This window comes from Calliphora vicina, chromosome 2, assembly GCF_958450345.1.
Source record: "Calliphora vicina chromosome 2, idCalVici1.1, whole genome shotgun sequence".
NCBI lineage: Eukaryota > Metazoa > Arthropoda > Insecta > Diptera > Calliphoridae > Calliphora > Calliphora vicina.
In genome coordinates, this window is record NC_088781.1 from 50,614,022 (window position 1) to 50,632,288 (window position 18,267).

At 32.3% G+C, this 18,267-nt stretch overlaps 1 protein-coding gene across 1 annotated transcript; it reads left to right on the top strand.

Moving 5' to 3' along the window:
* The first annotated feature begins 2,612 nt into the window (after positions 1-2,612).
* Positions 2,613-11,548, top strand: LOC135950441 (uncharacterized). Its single transcript, XM_065499985.1, has 3 exons — positions 2,613-3,562; positions 5,038-6,242; positions 11,136-11,548. Exons 1-3 carry the CDS (start codon positions 2,613-2,615, stop codon positions 11,546-11,548), a joined length of 2,568 nt encoding a protein of 855 aa, XP_065356057.1.
* Positions 11,549-18,267: the final 6,719 nt, after the last annotated feature.

Sequence of the window (18,267 nt, forward strand, 5' to 3'; positions counted from 1 at the left end):
GAAGAAGTATAGTGAATAAATAATATTTAAAAACCTAATTCAATCAATTATTCTTGTAATCTACTACTGAGATGATTAGAGCTAATAATTTTTTTTGAGTAAAAGCTACATATAAAACTAATATTAATTATAATCCTAAATTCAACGAGGACGGCATACTGCTATAATATTACCTAACAATTGTTATAAAACCAAGCCCCAAATCATCTAAACGGCAAAGAAAAAAAAAAACAATTAAAATTTTAAAAAAGTCACCTCACGTAAGTGTTAAGTGTTTCCAGAACATAATACAACAACAATTTGGCTGTAATTTTCATAAAAAAACATTAGAAAACTATCAAAATTTCAAAAGTTGTTTAATTATTTAAAAGTCTATACCCTAAAACTAAAAATGAATTATTAAAATAAAGTAAAATAATTACAACTAAAATCAATTCGATTCAAAATTCAAAAAAATATATATATGTATATGTCTATGCTTTGGAAACCTTAACTATATTGCACATGTTATCACAGTAAGAAACACTATTATAATAAGTTTTTTTTATTAAAATTAAGGCCCTTTAATTAGTATTATCACCCATATGGATTCAACCTATCGTATATATGCAAAACAAAACTTTATATACAACATTAATTGTCTAGAAACTCTGCAGTGGATTGTCGAGGCCTCAACAGTCAGCAGCAGTTCCAGCCATAAAATTTGGTGAGTGAATTTTCATTTTATTATCTAATTTTGTTTTGCATACCTTTAAATTAAATATATCTAAAAGTTTTATAAAACAAAAGAAGTAACAAAAACAAATATAGAAACAGAAAACAAAAAACAGGTTAAAGTATTAAATGAAAACAAATATTTTGTTATCTGCGTCAAACTAGGGTTTGGTGTAATTTTAAAACAAATTCTCCAGATCATAAAATTTAAATTTTTTTGTATTCTTTTTTTTGCGACCTTCTTAGTTGCACAATTTTGATCTAGTAATATGTAATGATCATTAAGTGATGTGTTATCAAATTTGTTTTTTTGTTACTTCATTACAATATTGCCTAAATATATGAGGACACTCATTGTGTATTATTATATATTATAATTAGTATTTTTTTTACTTTCTGGATTAATTTTTATTTGAATTGTTATCAAGTTAAAATATTTATTATCTATTTGAACTAAATAATTCTTAAAGTGATTTTAACTAAATTTTAAATAATTATAAATATCATTATGAGTGCTATATATTCTACTTTATATGAATAAATTGTGAACATTATGATGAAACACTAGTCTATTTCTGCGAGTTTTCGTGATGTGAGAGTGTAAGTGTTGGGACTCGGTTTAGGGATCTTATTGAAATAATGCCATTAAGATCAATGGAAGGGTGGGTTTCGAGGCATCTATCTCCACTTCATCAGGGATAGGAATAGGTTATATATTAAAGTTTTGATCAAATTTAACATCATATAGATTAACGAAAGCACCGGGTTTGTCTTACACCATATTATATAAGTTGATCTGATTGTACTGTAGTATAGGGAGTCTACAATATTATTTGTGAATGTCAAACATTTAATAGGGGTATAAAAAAAACGAAACGAATAAGAACCCCACCAACCGACTGACCGCTAGTGGCAATCAATGGCTCCCAAAAGTTCGTTTGTTTTTTCTAAGTTTTTTCTTCTTGACCCTATTTCTTTTGAACACTTGGTATTCAAAACCTAACAGAGTCCATATTTTTCATTTATTTGAAGATGTGTATTTTGATTCAAGATTCATTAGATTTTGAACATTACATAAATTGGCGCCCAACGTGGGGCATGAAAGTGTTACCAAACATTGTAAATATAAATTTAACAGAGACATCTATTATCTTACACTTTCGGCTCTAAACTTTTAAATTTCATTATACAGAAAATTTTAAAATTTGGAATAAGTGTAGCTTACTTATGCTCAATACTTTTTATACTTTCTTTGGATTTTCAACATTTTGGCGAATAAAGATCGAATTGTTGACCAGAAAGGTCTCTGAAAATATTTTTTGCATAAGTAAACCACGAGTTCTTAAGTTTTAGAAATGTCTTAAAGAATTTCATAGTAATATTTAGTTAAATGTTTATTCGATGAGTTACCATTATCCTGATATGGTCTGGAAAATATTAATTTAGCTGATAGCAATTTAATATCCAATCATATTAGTTTATTAGAAAAAATACTATTGAATAATGGTTTTTGAATATATTTTCAATGAAAATATGACGATGAAATTTCCATAGCCCAATATGTTCTTTAATAAATTTGATCAAACTATTTTTTTCCACACTTACGAAAATCTCACACAGAAACGAAAACTTATTTGATTTCTTGAAAACTTTTTCTTTTTTTTACATATCTTTGAACATAAAATCAAATGATATTTGCAAAACGTTTTTTTTAAATCTTAGGATTTAAATTTATAATTTATAAATTTTGTCTTAATAATCCAATTAATTTTGCGATTTGTCCCATTAGTCCGTCTGTTATTTTTGAAATACGCTTTATTCTCCCAAGAACTTTTTTCTCTTTATTCTAACTTTTGACACTGTCGATCACAAGTATTTAACACTGGTATTAATTTAAAATGTCTTTATTGCATTCGCCACAAAAGACTCAGGACCAAGCACAGTGTTCTACAGTTGATCCTCCAACTACAGAAAACCTATGCATTGTGTGTAATGAAAACATTACTGAAACACATGAAGTCTTAATTATTAACACATGCAGTCATGAATTTCATAGACAATGTATAGAAAATTCTTTATCCCAGTCATCTGAATGTCCTTACTGTAAATGTAGTTGCGAGTTAGCAGATCTTGTGGTTAAAAGGTTAGATATTCAGCCACCTAAAAATAGTCCTAGGCCTAAACAAGGTAAAACAGGAAAACCTAGAGGGGCAATGGCAAAAAAATATCACACTAGACAATTCTCTAGGAATTTAGTTCAAGAATTTTCTCAAGATGCCAGTGGCTCTAATGCTCTTGTACCAGATGAGAGAAATTTCAGCCCTCAGAATGACCAACAAGCTGCTCATACAAGCAATAACTTTGAAGGTGTCAGGCAACAAATCCCTCAGACTAATAATAATCAGAGTTTTTCCAATAATTTAGATTACTCACAAATAAACCAAATGATTGAAAACACAATAACTCGTCTGTTAGGAAATCTTAACATTCTTCCCCATCCTGTAAACCAAAATATTCCAACTCATACAAGACCAATACAACCATCCATTTCTTTAAACAATCAATACTTACAACCACCTCAACATAATAATCCATCTGAACCTGGTCGTTTAAATATATCAGGAAACCAGTTTATTGACTCAGGATATAGCCTAAAAGTAGATAAAATTACCGCAATAATCCAGAATTGGAACATTAAATTTGATGGTTCTACTAAAGGACTGACCGTAGAGGAATTCTTGTATAGAGTGAGGTCTCTCACAACTGAAAATTTCAATGGAGACTTTAGCATTATTTGCAAAAATCTGCCCATGCTTCTAACCGGCAAAGCGCGTGACTGGTACTGGAGGTACCACAAACAAGTGGACAAGATTGAGTGGACTGAGTTTTGCGCTGCATTGCGGTACCAGTATAAGGACTTTAGATCTAATTTTGATGTACGTGAGGACGTGAGAAACCGTAAAATGAAACCAGGCGAAACGTTTGAGGTTTTCTATGAAAGCATATGTTCAATGCTCGATAGACTGGAAACTCCAATTCCTGAAACAGAGCTGGTAGAAATTTTAACTAGAAACTTGAGACCAGACATTAGACACGAACTGTTATATGTACCAATTTACTCGATCGCGCATCTAAGGAAACTGGTACAGATGAGGGAGAACCTTTTACAGGATGACTATATAAGACGCCATGTAGCAATAAAACCTGTTCCAAACTCCATTCCAAGACGAGCGGTAGCCGAGTTAGAACTTTCTGATACTGAAATTAATAATCCTACAAATTCTGTCGAGATTTCTGTTGATGCAATTCGCCAAAGCCCAAACGTCTCCAAATGTTGGAATTGTGAAGAAGTAGGACACCACTGGGAAGACTGTCTTAGGGACCGAATAGTTTTCTGCTATGGTTGTGGAACAAGAAACGTATACAAACCTCAGTGTCCTCGTTGTTCACTTAAAAAATTGTCAAATTCAAAAAACTAGAGTATGAAAACACTTTTACCCAATCTACCAAAACTCAAAATTCTCAGACAAAACTAAATACTGAAGGAAATATTAAAATCTTATCTCATTCTGAAAATAAAAATCCGCCTTTAAGTCGCACTATTTATCCACACAAACCATATCATGAAAGACTAAATGATTATATTAATATTCGAAACAAAATTTTTAATTCTGCCTCCTCATTGTCCGTCGTTCCCACAAAAAAACCTAAAAGATCTACGCTTCGCCTCCGACGATATTTTAAATCCCGAAAACTAGTATCTAATTGTATTATTTCCGCAATTATTAACAATGAGACTGACAAACGTTTTTATGCAAAAATCAAATTTCTCAATTTTATAGAATATGGTCTTCTCGACACAGGCGCGAATGTCTCGTGTATAGGTTCAAATTTAGCCACGTATAAATTTTCTGATTTTCACAATTTTCATCCTCTCAAAAGCTACGTCAAAACTGCTGACGGTAGAGTGCAAAAAACAATAGGAATGCTAGATGTTCAGGTTACATTTAAGGATCAAGTGCAAAAAATTAGATTTTTAATTGTTCCGACCATTTCACAAAGAGTAATCTTAGGGTTAGACTTTTGGAAGTCATTTAAACTCGCCGCAGACATTTTTGATTCCGCAATTGTGTCCATTCCGTCCGCCTATACGACTTTTGACAGAGACTTATCCGAGTTGTCTGTTTTAGAAAGACCTTCCGATGTTTTGTCCGATTCTTTAGAGAAGTCTGATAGACCAAACGAATACAAATATCCATTGACGCTAAGCCAGACTCAACAGTTAAATACAATAATCGATATTTTTCCAAATTTCGCAAAAAGGGGTTTAGGGAGAACAACATTAATAACTCATGAAATTGATGTGGGTGATTCGAAACCCATCAAACAAAGATTTTACCCCGTATCCCCTGCAGTTGAAAAATTAATGTATAAGGAAATAGATAGAATGTTAGAACTAGGGGTCATAGAGGAATCCACATCAGCATGGAGTTCTCCTATGCGACTAGTTGTTAAACCCAATAAAATAAGACTTTGTTTGGACGCCAGGAAACTCAACAATGTGACAAAGAAAGACGCGTACCCTTTACCCAATATTGAAGGCATTTTTTCCAGACTTCCAAAAGCTAATCTTATTTCGAAACTCGACTTAAAAGACGCATATTGGCAAATCGGCCTAGCCGATCAGTCCAAGGCACTAACAGCGTTTACGGTACCAGGTAGACCGCTGTACCAGTTCGTTGTTATGCCTTTTGGTCTTTGCACAGCACCCCAAACAATGTGTCGTCTTATGGATCAGCTCATACCCCCCGACCTTCGCCACTGTGTTTTCGGTTACCTCGACGACCTCGTAATTGTTTCGGAGGATTTTCAATCCCATTTAACAACTCTGGTGAAAATAGCAGACCAATTTCGTAGGGCTAATTTAACTTTAAATATCGCCAAAAGCGCGTTTTGTGTCACTCAAGTGAAATACTTAGGATTTGTTATAGGTAATGGTGGTATCCAAACTGACCCTGAAAAAGTGGAGGCGATTATAAAATGGCCTACACCCAAGAACATCAAACAAGTCCGCGGTTTCCTGGGGATTGCGGGATGGTACCGCAGGTTTATCGAAAATTTCTCCACAGAAGTCCACCCTATAACAGAGACACTATCGACTAAGCGTAAGTTCAATTGGACGACCGAGGCACAAAAGTCATTTGAAAAGATTAAATTCTTGCTCACAACAACACCAGTTCTTTCAAATCCGGACTTTACCAGGAAATTCTATCTACACTGTGATGCAAGTGACTACGGTATAGGAGCTGTTTTGGTACAACTGGACGATAACGGGTCGGAGAAACCTGTAGCTTATATGTCCAAAAAATTGAACACCGCACAACGTAATTACAGCGTGACTGAGAGGGAGTGCCTAGCCGCCATCGAAGCCATAAAAAAATTCCGTTGTTACTTAGAACTTCAGGAGTTTGAGGTCATTACGGATCACTCCTCGCTCGTATGGCTTATGAAGCAGCCAGACCTCACAGGTAGATTAGCTCGATGGGTGTTTAAGCTACAATCCTTTAACTTTACCGTAAGCCATAGGAAAGGAAAAGACAACATAGTGCCGGATGCCCTTAGTCGAATTCATTGTGGAGAAGTTTCTGATATTCACATACTGGAACCCGAAATAGACATAAATTCATCGCATTTTAGTGACCCCGATTATCAAGATCTTAAGAAGAAAGTATTAGAGAACAAGGAAAAATATCCAGATATTCAAGTCATAGAAAATTTCATTTACATACGAATTGGACACTATACTGGGTATTCTGAGGAAAAACAAAATTCTTGGAAACTCTGGTTACCAATACAACTGAGGTTAGACGTAATTAAAAAAGTCCATGAATCTATAACAATTCATGGTGGAATGGGAAAAACACTGGAGCTAATCAGGAGAAACTTTTATTGGCCTGGTATGGTTACTAACGTACGTGATTTTATTCGAGACTGTGAAATTTGCAAACAAACTAAATTTCCAAACATAATTTTAAAACCAGAAATGGGTCAACCAACAAATTCCAGTAGACCGTTTCAGAGGCTATACATAGACCTGCTGGGGCCATATCCTAGAAGTAAAAATGGTCACATTGGACTTCTAATAGTGCTGGACCATTTTTCTAAGTTCCATTGGCTTTGTCCCCTCAGAAAGTTTACAGCTAAGGCTATCATAAGTTTTCTCTTAAGCAATATATTCCACGTATATGGCGTGGCTGAATTTGTGGTAAGCGACAATGGATCGCAATTTCGGGCGAATGAGTTTGAAATATTTTTGACCAAGTTCGGTATTACCCATATACTGACGGCATTATATGCACCGCAGTCAAATGCGTCGGAACGGGTTAACCGGTCTATAATTGCAGGAATTCGTAGTTTTTTGAAAAATGACCATAGGGATTGGGATGAGAACATTAGTTCTATTAGTTGTTCATTAAGAAATACATACCATCAAACAATTAAATGCTCACCTTACCAGGCCCTATTTGGTTTGGAGATGATGACGCATGGATCATCTTATGAATTGCTTAGAAAACTTCAAATTTTAGATGAACCATTTAATCCCCTTTCGAAGGAAGATAATTTGAGTTTGCTGCGTAAAAATATTAGAAAGAATATTAGAGTTTCATACGAAATAAATAAACATACTTATGACCTCAGAGCCAGACCAATACAATATAAGATAGGACAAGAAGTTTTCCACAGAAACTTTTCCCAAAGTAGTTTCGCTAAGAACTATAACTCCAAATTGGCCCCTGTCTTCCTTAAAGCGAAAATTCGTGACAGAGTTGGAAACAATTGTTATATCTTAGAAAATTTTGATGGTAAAGTTATTGGAACTTTCCATGCGAAAGATATACGACCATAAATAAAATAATCGCTTTTTTCCTTCTAATTCTGTAGTTTAAAGAAAAAAAACAGAATTATCTGGTTTGTAGTATACGATTATTCAACTAAATTTTGAGTACCACATCATTTGCCTTTTTCTTATGAAAATTTTTTTTTAATACATACATAAAACATTTGCAATAAACAATAGTCTCGATAATTTGGATACACAAATCTTGTTTTAAACATTTATTTCATAATTGAAATTTAACGGTTGTAATTTTTGTAAAAACTATCTCACCTCACAATGTTGTATTTAATATGGGTTATATAGTTAGCAACATTGAAAATTGCAATATTTTCGGACGCATGAGAACGCATTGAAACGCATACTAACACATACAAACCATTTAGTATTGCTACCGAATACATACCTAAAATGGAAGCGTGGTTTTTATAAGCCAAAAATATAAGCTTTCTTTTGAAATTGAACTTCAACGTGGAAACATCCAGAAAAGTCCACTTTTATATAAATCTTAAATTGCAAAATTTTAGTGTAATATCCTTACAGGATACTCAGAACTGTTTCCTTTTGTCTCAAAGTGCCTTTAACTACCTAAACTTGAGGTAATTATACTCAAACCTAAGATTAAAATATGTAATTGTTCATAACTAATAGAAAAACTTATAATCAAACATAATAGTTATTACACAACGCACTATCATATAATATAAACTGGAAGTTATATTGGAGAAAGCATAACCTAGATTGTCATAACCAATCGAAAATATCCTGGCTAGACAGGTAACAAGTCCACCAGTCCAAATTTGTCTAAAACTAATCAAATCTTTTCCACAGGAACAAAAATTATACTATTTTGTTACAGTGGTGGTGATATTCCTATAGCCACCACTGTGTACACTTTTTATTGCACCACACAAAAAATAACTCTAAAAGTAAAGTAGACATCAAACAAAAAAAAAAAAACAAATAGGAATATTTTTTGTCACTTAAACCAGTTTCTCAACAACTGCATAGAAAAGCAGCAGACGAAGAAGTATAGTGAATAAATAATATTTAAAAACCTAATTCAATCAATTATTCTTGTAATCTACTACTGAGATGATTAGAGCTAATAATTTTTTTTGAGTAAAAGCTACATATAAAACTAATATTAATTATAATCCTAAATTCAACGAGGACGGCATACTGCTATAATATTACCTAACAATTGTTATAAAACCAAGCCCCAAATCATCTAAACGGCAAAGAAAAAAAAAAACAATTAAAATTTTAAAAAAGTCACCTCACGTAAGTGTTAAGTGTTTCCAGAACATAATACAACAACAATTTGGCTGTAATTTTCATAAAAAAACATTAGAAAACTATCAAAATTTCAAAAGTTGTTTAATTATTTAAAAGTCTATACCCTAAAACTAAAAATGAATTATTAAAATAAAGTAAAATAATTACAACTAAAATCAATTCGATTCAAAATTCAAAAAAATATATATATGTATATGTCTATGCTTTGGAAACCTTAACTATATTGCACATGTTATCACAGTAAGAAACACTATTATAATAAGTTTTTTTTATTAAAATTAAGGCCCTTTAATTAGTATTATCACCCATATGGATTCAACCTATCGTATATATGCAAAACAAAACTTTATATACAACATTAATTGTCTAGAAACTCTGCAGTGGATTGTCGAGGCCTCAACAGTCAGCAGCAGTTCCAGCCATAAAATTTGGTGAGTGAATTTTCATTTTATTATCTAATTTTGTTTTGCATACCTTTAAATTAAATATATCTAAAAGTTTTATAAAACAAAAGAAGTAACAAAAACAAATATAGAAACAGAAAACAAAAAACAGGTTAAAGTATTAAATGAAAACAAATATTTTGTTATCTGCGTCAAACTAGGGTTTGGTGTAATTTTAAAACAAATTCTCCAGATCATAAAATTTAAATTTTTTTGTATTCTTTTTTTTGCGACCTTCTTAGTTGCACAATTTTGATCTAGTAATATGTAATGATCATTAAGTGATGTGTTATCAAATTTGTTTTTTTGTTACTTCATTACAATATTGCCTAAATATATGAGGACACTCATTGTGTATTATTATATATTATAATTAGTATTTTTTTTACTTTCTGGATTAATTTTTATTTGAATTGTTATCAAGTTAAAATATTTATTATCTATTTGAACTAAATAATTCTTAAAGTGATTTTAACTAAATTTTAAATAATTATAAATATCATTATGAGTGCTATATATTCTACTTTATATGAATAAATTGTGAACATTATGATGAAACACTAGTCTATTTCTGCGAGTTTTCGTGATGTGAGAGTGTAAGTGTTGGGACTCGGTTTAGGGATCTTATTGAAATAATGCCATTAAGATCAATGGAAGGGTGGGTTTCGAGGCATCTATCTCCACTTCATCAGGGATAGGAATAGGTTATATATTAAAGTTTTGATCAAATTTAACATCATATAGATTAACGAAAGCACCGGGTTTGTCTTACACCATATTATATAAGTTGATCTGATTGTACTGTAGTATAGGGAGTCTACAATATTATTTGTGAATGTCAAACATTTAATAGGGGTATAAAAAAAACGAAACGAATAAGAACCCCACCAACCGACTGACCGCTAGTGGCAATCAATGGCTCCCAAAAGTTCGTTTGTTTTTTCTAAGTTTTTTCTTCTTGACCCTATTTCTTTTGAACACTTGGTATTCAAAACCTAACAGAGTCCATATTTTTCATTTATTTGAAGATGTGTATTTTGATTCAAGATTCATTAGATTTTGAACATTACAATGGAGAGGATCATTAATAGACGTGCGCACTAAAAGAGATGCTGATATAGACAGTGACCACGAGCTAGTGGTGGCGACAGTAAAAATTAAACTAAAGAAAATGTTCCAAAGGGATACACAACGGATACGTAAACGTTTTGATGTTGGGAAACTACGGGACAGAGAGAAAAATAATGAAATTGGAAAAGTTCTAAGAGAATGTATACCGGAAAACAACACAACATGGGAAGAAACGTGCAACTCACTCGGGGCAATTGTAGAAGAGAAAATAGGTTACAAACAAAGAACAGAAAGAAAGAAATGGCTGTCAGACAACACCTGGAAACTAATTCAAAAAAGGAACAACTTGAAACAACGGAAGATTGATAACCCAAACTTCAACCCACAATATACCACCGCTGCGAAAGCAGTAAAGAAATCAGCCCGAAACGACAAAAGGAAATATATTGAAACTATGGCCAGTGAAGCGGAAGCAGCTGCTGGCGCGAACAATATGAGGGAGTTATACCAGATAATAGGTCGCCTCTCAAACCAAAGTATGAATCGAAATCATGCAGTGAAGGATGCGAATGGTCAACTGCTTACGAACGTAGAAGAAGAAACACAAAGATGGCGGTAACATTTCGAGGAAATCAGCAACATTGTCGATGATAACACACAAAGCTCCACACATACTGATGCGTCTTCAACTATCAACGACACAATATCTACAGATCCCCCTAGCATTGAGGAAATAACATCCGCTGTACGAAAACTGAAAAGAAATAAAGCGCCGGGTGAAGATGGTATACCCCCAGAATTACTCCAAGCTAACCCAGGAATAGCAGCAGAAATCATCCATCCGTACATATGCGATGCTTGGTTAAACGAACAGCTACCTAATACCTGGACAAAAGGCGAAATAGTAAAGCTACCAAAGAAAAATGATCTGACTGAGTGTGATAATTGGAGAGGTATTACTCTGCTCAACACTGTTTACAAAGTTATTGCTACCATAATAAATAACAGATTACACAGCATCGAAAAATCACTACGTGATGAGCAAGCAGGCTTCCGTCTACACCGCAACTGTGTAGATCAAGCCAATACGCTCCGTGTAATAATAGAGCAAACGGTCGAATGGTGAACACCGCTTTATTTAGTATTTATAGACTCCAGAAAAGCATTTGACTCAATAAAACGTAGTGCAATATGGGATGCATTAAAGGCAAAAGGTGTACCAACAAAATTGATAAATTTGATCAAAGCTATGTACAACAATAGCACACTCCAAGTTCGACACAATGGCATGTGAATCAGTGAATCTTTCATGACTAATGCTGGAGATAAGCAAGATTGCCCTCTATCTCCATTATTGTTTGCCGTTGTTTTGGACGAGGTTATGTTACAAGTATGCAGTAAAAGAAGGGGAATTATCTGGGATCTCCAAAACCATCTAGAAGATTTGGATTTCGCTGACGATATTTGCCTCATATCGCACAAGTTCAAAGATATGCAGAGCAAAGTAATAAAACGTGGAGATCCCCCCAAATCTCGAAGAATACAAATATCCGTTCTTTCAATGCCTGTGTGAAATCCATACTATTGTATGGAAGCGAAACATGGCTTATGACGAATACTATAGCTAGAAGACTGCAAGTTTTCATAAACAAATGTTTGCGCATAATATGCCGCCTTTCGGCCTAACGGTATCACCAACATTGAACTTGAAAGTGGAAATGGATAGGCCACACATTGCGAAGACCAATCCGCAGCATCACAAGGAATGCATTAAAATGGTAGCCGACGCTCAGGCCGTCCTAAGAATACCTGGCGCAGAACAGTCCTAAGAGATCTTAATATCCAGAACAAAACGTTTGACGAAATAAAAGTTATATGTAATGACAGAATAAGTTGGAATTTTCTTGTAAAAGCCCTATGTTCCCAAGTGGAATGAATAAAGGGAAAAAAAATCTAGTGAACTATAATTGTGAAAGCCGTTAAACTTCGAGGAATTTACAATTCTGCAAAGCCTGACTAAAAATGAACAAAAGTGCATAAATAAGCGTGGCACCACCCATACAAAGTAAATAGTACTTAAGGCATTTATATTGCCGTGGATATTTTTAATTTTTTTTTATCTGTCATACCTGAGCCTGTGGGTATTTTTCCACCCACTTCGGCATATGTATATGGGTTCTAAAATTTATGTTTTTTAATAAGTTGCTTAGAAAAAGTAAGCCCTTAAGGCATTTATTTCGATGTTTTAATGATTACCCTGTAGATTTATCAATACCTAGCTACAGGCGCGGATCCAGAGGGGTATAATAGGAATTTCCCCCTCAAAACCAAAAATTTTTCATATAAAAAGTGTAAAAAAAGAAAAATGTAGAACAAATTTTAAATTCTAAAACTAACAAACCAATACGCGCATGCCTAGCTATCACATAGATGGTGAAGAGTTTAAACCGCATATCAAACTAGTTGTGTTATGTTAACCATTCACCATCAATAGATCTACATAAGTCTGGCTTGATAACAAATATTGTTACATTTTTTGAAAGAGTAAAAGAAATTCAATAATAATTCGGTAAAAATTTACAAAGTTCTAAAATTTATCGAAAATTCTCATTCAATTATCAATGATACTTTTAGAAAATATTATAATGTCTGATGAAATTCAAATAACTAATTAAAAGACTGGTAAGTGTGAGATAGAATGTATTTGTAAGATCTAATGTTGTATCTTGACGTTGAAAATAATGGAAATATTGATCTCCATAATATAGAACCATATTTTTGTTAATGAAGAGAAAGTCTAGAAAATATTATATAGAAAATATATGGAGTTACTGGGAATTTCCACATCACTAATAGTCCTATTCAACTTTTCTATGACTATTATTAAAACCACGGTAACATGGTAACTTAATAGTGGTTCTGGCAGTCTTCATTTTACTGGTCCTAAGAAATCTAGAGATAGGGACATTTGACACTTGTTTTTTTGTATTGTATTTCAGAAATCAGTTATTTAACCTGTCATAATAAGTCAAATGCAGAGTAAATTGTTCCTCCAAGGACAAGCCTACTAATTCTATGTCTATTGGTAACCAGAAAGTAAATTAGATTGCTACCACAAACTGTGGGTCTAAAAACTCCTACACACACATAACTACCATTTTTTCAACATAAGATAATTGTGGTAATCACCATCAGTATAAAAGAATAGGTTTGTCATCATTATTTCATGGTCGAAAAAATTCTAGTTAGGTTGTGTCAACCTTTCACCATCTAAATATTTTATATAGTCATGTATTCTCATTCCTTTAAAGGTTTTTATTATGATTTTCTAAAAAAACTAAATTTTTACTTGAAAAATTATATTCATATTTCATATGTTTTAGAACACACATATGCCGAAGTGGGTATTTTTATACCCAATCCACAAAATCGTACTTGTAGCTTAGGAAAGTGGGTCTAATCACTTGGTTACTTTGTTTACTGATAGAGGACATCTAAGACTACTAGACACAAGGAGGACATGGGGGACTTCCAATCCCCCCGTTTTCTAGAGCATTTTATTTTCGAATTTTGTGATTTTGTAAAATTGCTAAAATTTGGCCCACTAGTTCCCCACCAAGGAAATACCTAATATTACCGAAAAAAATATTTTAAGTGGTTCTATTCTTGCTTAATCAATTCCAAGAAAAAGAATTTTGATATCGCTCTCCTAGAATTTTCTAGAATTTTTCTAAAATTCCTCTATTTTTGGGTATATTTCTACCCATTTGGCGTTAATGGGTTAATCCTGTTGTTAAATTGAGCCCATTTGGTCGAATTTTTTAATTGTTTCCTATGTAATTTTTGAACTGTGATATATACTGACTTTGTTCAAGTTTGCCATGTCGTAAGTAAAACCCTTCTGTTCTATTAAAAACTGCATAAAAAGTGAACCAAGCATTTGAAAATATTTGTGCTTCAACAAAAATAAAAAAAGGGAGATCCCAGAGTTATTTTTTACATATTTAATTTATATTGATTAAAAACAAATAAACTAAATGGTTTATAAACCGAACATTCGTAAGCTTTTTCTAACCTAACAGCAGGGCTAAGATAAGTACGGATGTTTTACGAAATGGCGAAAGAACATTATAATTTAGAGAGTCTTTAAGCTTTGTCCGCATCGCTTTCTTATTTTTTACAATGTTTTGCTGAAAGTAGGCGGTATCGGCTTAGTGGGAATGACTGTTATAATACAAAGAAAATAATCATAATTGAATATCTGAATTATAATAGTCGAAGATGTAGAAATGTGTGGAATTAAAACAGAGAAGTTGTATGTCCGTTAGGGTGACAGAATCTCATATAGGGGGAATAAAATGTCGGAATCTTGTTCGCCTGGACCCCACAAAATTATCCCCTTTCCAGATATTGAGATAGCCGAAATTTGAGCTCGATTAAACGACGTTAACCCGTGCCACTCGTCGCTCAAAGCTCGAAAAAATCCAAAAAAAAACAAAAAAGGGCAAATAAGAACCACCCTAATGTATATGTATAGCTCAATGATGTAGTAAGTGTATGTGTGCGGAAATAAAGGAAAATAAAATCTATACACTCACAAACTCAATTATATTGAACTACGGTAAATAAACAAAACATTTTTTTCTTGTTGGTCTTTTTTTACAGAATACAATTAAATGTATTTTTTGCTTTTAAACACAAATAAAAACCTTAACTTTAAGTTTGTTCCATGCCTTATAATAAAGTATATCGTCACCTAAAAGGCAAAAGTGCCTAACAAGCCAAAAATTCAGTTGATAAAAATAACGACTATATTGAAGAATGAAAATCAAACCACAACTCTTTAAAATTTATTATGTTTTTTGTGTCTCCTGTAAAATTTAAAAAAAGTGTTGATAGGCCCTTTTGCATTTTAGGTGACGATATATAAAAAAGCACATACTGGCATTTACTTTAACGTGCAGATATTTTATCTTCTTCACTCTTGTGAGTTTTATTTTGTTAATTTTATCAAAGTGTTAATCTCATATGGTTTTTGGGTCTTCTTTAATTCATCCCCACATCAATACAATATGTTGCCTTTTGTAAAGTCCTTTATTTAACTCCAATGTTTGCTCGGGTTTTGAGGTTTTGTTTCATAGAACAACCTTAGTTCTTGTATGAGTGAGCTGCTCTGAGAGAAAAAAATTAACAAAAAAATCAAGTAAGCAAGGATAGTCGAACATGCCGACCTTATAATACCCTACACTGAATATAAGCAAATTATTAATTTTTTTGTAAGTGATTTTCGGAAGTGGTCCTATGGGAGCTATAATCAATTAAAGACCTATTGCGATGAGATTTCTTCGCGTTATTTCCTTCTTAAGACTTATCTGCACGCAGAGAAAAAACATGGTTGGACATGGTTACGACAACTATACTATGTTCGTTGTAACAATATATTGTTGTCGTAAACATATAATTATTGTTTTAATTTAATTTCAACAATATTATAGTTACTGTAAATTTATTATTTTTATGCACAACCATTAAATGTTAAGTTTATATACGCGTAGTCATAATATGTTTAAGATGCAAACAAAATATGTTCACAACAACTATATAATTATAAATAGGTAAACATATTATATCATGTAGTCATAATATGTTTAAGATGCAAACAAAATATGTTTACTTTGAATAGTCTTTTTTCCAACCATTTGTGAGTGCTGGTTTTTGTCTAAGCTGTGTTGTTTTTACAAGTACATTTTGAGTGTGTGTAATTCCCATTCGCTCTATAGTTTTATTTGTATATTATCTTTAACTTTCCTAGAGCGAATAACAATAAATTTGATTTTATCAATAATATTTTAATTGTGAATTTAGTACTTTAAAACTAAATCCTATTAAAATTTTGTATTTCCAAAAATAAATTTGAATAATAATATGATTATTTTGGATCATAATATGATTTAATTGGGTCATAAATATGATGACTCTGGGTCATATTATGATTGTTTTTATCATAATATTTCAGAAGTTATTATGATATTTTATGATACTAATAATGATCATAATATGTTTTGGACTACAACCAAAAATCTAATCATAATATGTTGCTCTTAGTTTATGGTTACAACAACCATGTTTTTTCTCTGCGTGTGTGTATATTTTTTTTGATACCAAAACTAGGTACTAAAGCATTGTACAATTAAGCTTTAATATCTAAATAAAGAAAAATGCGATTTAATAATGTCCAAACATAACTTTAATTTTATTTATTAGCAATTATGAATATGCAACAAAACTAGTTCTATCTATATATGTATATAAAACAGTGATGTTCATCCCATACAACAATTGTTTAAAAAATTTAAACACATTTGTTACGCTCTTTTAAAGAGCGTAATAAATGTCTCATTTTTTCAGAAATTCAATAAGCATTGTTGTTGGTTGGTTTTTGGATGAAGCATAGCAAACACACGCGTTTCAATTACAATTGAACACAAAAAACAAAGTTAAAAATAAATAAAAAATTTGAGAGTATTTCGGCCGTATAATGTATATTCTTTCATTTCCTTAAAATTTAAATTATATTCATTTAATAAATTGGTTTTATTTGACAAAAATTCTAAATTTAAACTTTCTTCATTTTGTTGTTATTTTAAGTGTTTGACATTATGTTTGCTGGGTAGCTCTCTCACCAAATATCTTCATTTTTATTTTTGAACATCACTGATATAAAAATGAAATGTATGTAATGGCATCACGTGAGAACGGCTGGAGCGATTTGGCTGATTTTTTCTTTATTCGATTCGATTTTCAGGAGATGGTTTGTAAAGAAAAAATATTCAAAAATTCCTGGTAGAACTCGGATTTTTTTTTGAGTCCAGTCAACTGTAATAAAAATCTCCCTAAAGCATACAGTACTAATTTAGATATGTTATTTGCAAATAAATAAGAAGAGGCAAGTAAAGAACTAACATTAGTAAATGCTACCGGGCGAAGCCGGGGCGGTCAACTAGTTTCTAATAAAAATTCTAGTTTTTGACTTGATGTTACCCATTAACTTTTACACAACTATTTTGTCCACCTGTGCTGCATATTTATTCCAAGCAGATAACATTTTTTTATTGTCGATAATAGCACTTCCATTTTTCTTTAATTTAGCTTTGACAATAGCCCAATATTTTTCAATTGACCGAAGCTGGGGACAATTGGGTGGTTTCATATGTTTTGGTATTACATCGACATTGTGGATTTGATACCAATCCATGGCAGCTTTCGAATAGTGACAGGAGACCAAATCAGGCCAAAACATTACTGAAGAATGGTGTCTAATAAAGGGTAGCAAACGTTTTTGAAGACATTCTTTGATGTAAATAACCGAAGTCATAGTTATCGAGGTTACAACCAAAAGACACTTAAGACCGCAACTGCAAATAGCTTGCCAAACCATTACCTTCATATCAAAATTATCCATTTTTGATTGACATTCCCGCGGCTCTCTGCAACATAAAATTTACGTCCTGTTAGCTATTGAAGGTCCATATTCACATACGTTTCATCATCCATGATAAAGCAGTTATTAAATTTTGTCAAAACTTGTTCGTAAAGTAAACGAGGCCGTTTTACAGCAGCAATATTTTGTTTTCAGTACGATTTGGATATTTAATGCTACGATATAGCCGTATTCCTCCTGCTGTACTATGATTGGTTTTATATTTTTTTGGCGTGATCATTATCAGAAAACCAGGATTTTGTTTAATAGAACTCAGTATTTTCTTTTTAAGGTCTTGGTCTCGTCTGCTAACTTTTTTGGTCTCTTTATTCTTACGATCCGTGCTTAAGGTTCCTCAGTAACGT

Coding starts and splice junctions, on each gene's coding strand:
- LOC135950441 (XM_065499985.1), top strand. CDS start 2,613: ATGTCTTTATTGCATTCGCCACAAAAGACTCAGGACCAAGCACAGTGT. Junction 3,563..5,037: donor GCGCGTGACTGGTACTGGAG/GTACCACAAACA, acceptor TTTCGCAAAAAG/GGGTTTAGGGAGAACAACAT. Junction 6,243..11,135: donor GAAGCAGCCAGACCTCACAG/GTAGATTAGCTC, acceptor CAATATCTACAG/ATCCCCCTAGCATTGAGGAA.